Below are 3,064 nucleotides of genomic sequence, written 5' to 3'. Positions count from 1 at the left end.
AGCGGTGCCCTGCGGGGCAGATGGGGGCAGCGGCCTGCCTGTGCCCGAGCAGGCGCAGCCCAGCACTGAAAGGCTTTACGGGGCGCGGGGGCAGAGCCGTCGTGGGCCTGGCTGTGGGTTAGGGAGGTGTGTGTCCTCCCACAGGGACAACTCCTGCCTGCTGCTCTGCTCCCCTGAAGCTCTTATGGCACAGCTTTGGGGCTGCAGGAAGGAGGCCGTAGGCTTGTGCATCTCCTCGGGCTAGTTTCAGCTCAAAGCCGTCGAAGAGGGGGCAAGCAATTTGCTTCTGGGTTTCTACCCCTCGCATTGCTGTTCTCCTGGGTCCCCACGTGCAGGCGAGAGATTTCACAAGTCCAAATGCCGAGGGCTAGCGGGGTGGGCTTTTCTGTCGGCTAGCTGAGTGTCTTGCCTTGAAATCTGGATGCTGCATCTGAATTGGATCAGCCATCAGATCCTGCTAGACCCGAAGCAAGCATTTAGCGAGTCCTCTGTCTAACCCTGTGCAGTAGAGGCAGCTTTGGCTTGGGAGGGCCCCCAGGCTGGGGTTAGAGACAGGGTGGGATTGTTGCTGGCAACAGCAGCGCAGTTTCCAGGGCCGCTTGAGCAAAGCCTGCACATGGACCAGAGCCAGGGCTGTCCCAGACGGATGCACGTTCCAGCGGTGCTGCAGTGGCGCGGGCGGGCAGGGAGGACCGGCATGCAGATCCTGCTCAGCACCGTGGTGCTTTAGCATAGCGGATCTGAGCCGAGCTGCCCGGGGCTCCCGCAAGCGCCGGAGCTCCGCTGAAACCACCCCAGCCACCGCCGCACCGCAGGCTCCGGGGGTCGTTTTCCGAGTCGAGCTAATCCCGCTTGCAGCATGGTGTGCTTCTCATTTGCTTCTGGTACGTCGCCTGGTTCATCTGCAATCTCACCCTCTCTCTAGGCGCCATTCACCAGTAACCGCCCTCCATAACCGTGTGTTTTCTCTTAGCATGTCCCACTAATCTCCCCGCCAAGGAGGCCGTTCTCCTGCTGCCCACGTCTCCTTTGCCTGAGCATCGCACCCTTTCTGTGTGCCAGATGCCCGCCGCCGCCTCCTGCCCACCCGTGTCCGATGCTGTCTGTCTTTTGTCTCTCCCAGAGTCTGAAGGAAGGCCTGACTGTGCAAGAACGCCTGAAGCTTTTTGAATCCAGGGACTTGAAGAAAGACTAGTTCTCCCCGCTCCGCTTGACCACGCGCACCTCCCGGCTTGAGGCAGCACAGCACCAGCACCGTTTGTCTCTCGTTCCTTACGACTGTCCCTTGCTGTCGTTCGTCTTGACGCCCCCGATGGGACCCAGCGCCGCGGTGGCGGTGCCCCCCACCGCCCCCTCGCCTCCCCAGCACCCTTCTCTGCTTGTGAGACGCTCCAGAGACTCTGAGAGGGAGAGGAAGGGAATGGGGTGGGGTTGTTTTTTCCCCTCTCTTCGGCGCTTTGTAGGAGAATCCTTCCTTTACTGTAAACCATTACACTAAGTGTCAGTATTAAGGCTCAGTAGCCTGTTAATAAGCTAGCTCTGTCGTACCAACCGTTTTGGTACGTAAGCAGGGCCTGGGTGGTGTCAGCCATACCTAGCTCTTACTGCTGTCAAGAGACCCAGTGCTCAGAGCACGCCAGGAGCCTAATCTAACCGTTGATCTCGATTGCATTACTTGCACCTACAAGGGGGGAAAGCCTGGGGGAAGCTGTTGGGGAGCGCAAGTCCGTGCCGGCGTACGCAGCCTGGAGGTACAACACTGACATCTCGCTGGAGAAGGATGCAAGAAATGATCCTCCCGCCCCGTGACTGTGCCGTATCCTGAATGTAGGCGATACCGAAGCCCAGTGAGCTTTGGTGGCTGCCCAGGTGGCTATGGATAGGGAGCTGCAGATAGTCACGTGCACCGTCGAGTCCGCCCCATCGGCGTGTCTTTGCCTCCTGTCTCGCTGATGGTCGGAGTCGGTGTTTCAGGGGCCGAGCTGCAAGATCACTTTCTTGCCTCTGTTAGATCAAGCCCAGCACTCTCTCTTTTTGCTGTTACTCCCTTCCTCTCATTGAGTCCCGTGTATCCCAGGGTCTGTGCGCATGTGAAACTCCCTTTTCCTAGTCAAAGGAAAGTAGAGTAGAAAGTAGAGCCAATATTGACTGAAAATGCACAGTGCTCAATGCATATAATGCTCCTTTTTTATCAGCTTCTTGAATTCAACTCTTCTTGTCAGCAGGGCAGCTCCTATTTTAATTCTTTAATCTTTTCCTGAAATAAAAATCTCAAAACCAGTATGTGCTTCAGACCTTCTCGTAAGTCCTAATAGCTTTTGTACTTAAAGCATACAGTTTAGCACCGTGAGGCCGATAAATGGATACAAACCAGAAGTGAGGTGAGGGAGCTGGTAGCACTAGAGGCTGCGTCCCTAGAAGGAGCCTGCACTGCCTTGCGGGGGCACGGTGGCTTCGCCCCAGGCTCATGAGAGCATTTCAAGATGCCACCTGTAAAGACCCCAGGTCCCACCTCACCGCTCGCCCTGGCCGGGCGCAGGGCTGAAGCGGTGCGCGGGTACCTTGGCTGCCCAGCCCCAGTTAGCTGCCGAGCGACCCGCAGCGCGTTGGGCTGGGCTGTTAAAAATAATATGCCCTGGCCTTCGCGTGGAGCAAAGCTTCCTCTGGTCTTTCGGGCGCTTAACGCACGGTTGAAGCAGGCAGCGCTGTGTGCTTTCGTGGCTGATTTTGGGTCTGTTGGGCGGTGCGAGCGCAACCCTCGGAGCAAACTGTCGCTGCGGCTCTGGAGCGGTGAGCACCGCAGCGCTGGTGACAGCCATTTCCAGTCCCGCCAGGCTGGCGCACGGCAGGGGCCAGAGAGCTCGCCCTCATCCTCCCGCTCGGAGCAGCACGTATCCGTTTCAGCCACGAGACCCTCAGCAGAAGATGGCACCATCTCACCACGGTGTGAATCAGGTTCTCATCCAGCTTGTGCGGCCTTGCCATGGCCAAGCGCTCGGCTTGACGCCTCCCAGGGCACTCGCGGCAGTATATGGCAGGCGGCCCGTGCTGCCCCTGGCCGCAC

General features: G+C 58.4%; 1 protein-coding gene across 1 annotated transcript in view; it reads left to right on the top strand.

Annotated features, from left to right (window-relative positions):
• Positions 1 to 1,195, top strand: part of LOC104621680 (myosin phosphatase Rho-interacting protein-like) — a gene marked incomplete at its 5' end in the record, with an annotated part of 30,206 nt that extends 29,011 nt beyond the window's left edge. The window contains one exon of the mRNA XM_010288224.1: positions 1,124 to 1,195. Coding sequence (XP_010286526.1) covers positions 1,124 to 1,195 — 72 coding nt within the window. The remainder of the gene's footprint in view (positions 1 to 1,123) is intronic.
• Positions 1,196 to 3,064: the final 1,869 nt, after the last annotated feature.

This window comes from Phaethon lepturus, unplaced genomic scaffold (assembly GCF_000687285.1).
Source record: "Phaethon lepturus isolate BGI_N335 unplaced genomic scaffold, ASM68728v1 scaffold23025, whole genome shotgun sequence".
NCBI lineage: Eukaryota > Metazoa > Chordata > Aves > Phaethontiformes > Phaethontidae > Phaethon > Phaethon lepturus.
This window is presented reverse-complemented; position numbering and strand designations above follow the sequence as displayed.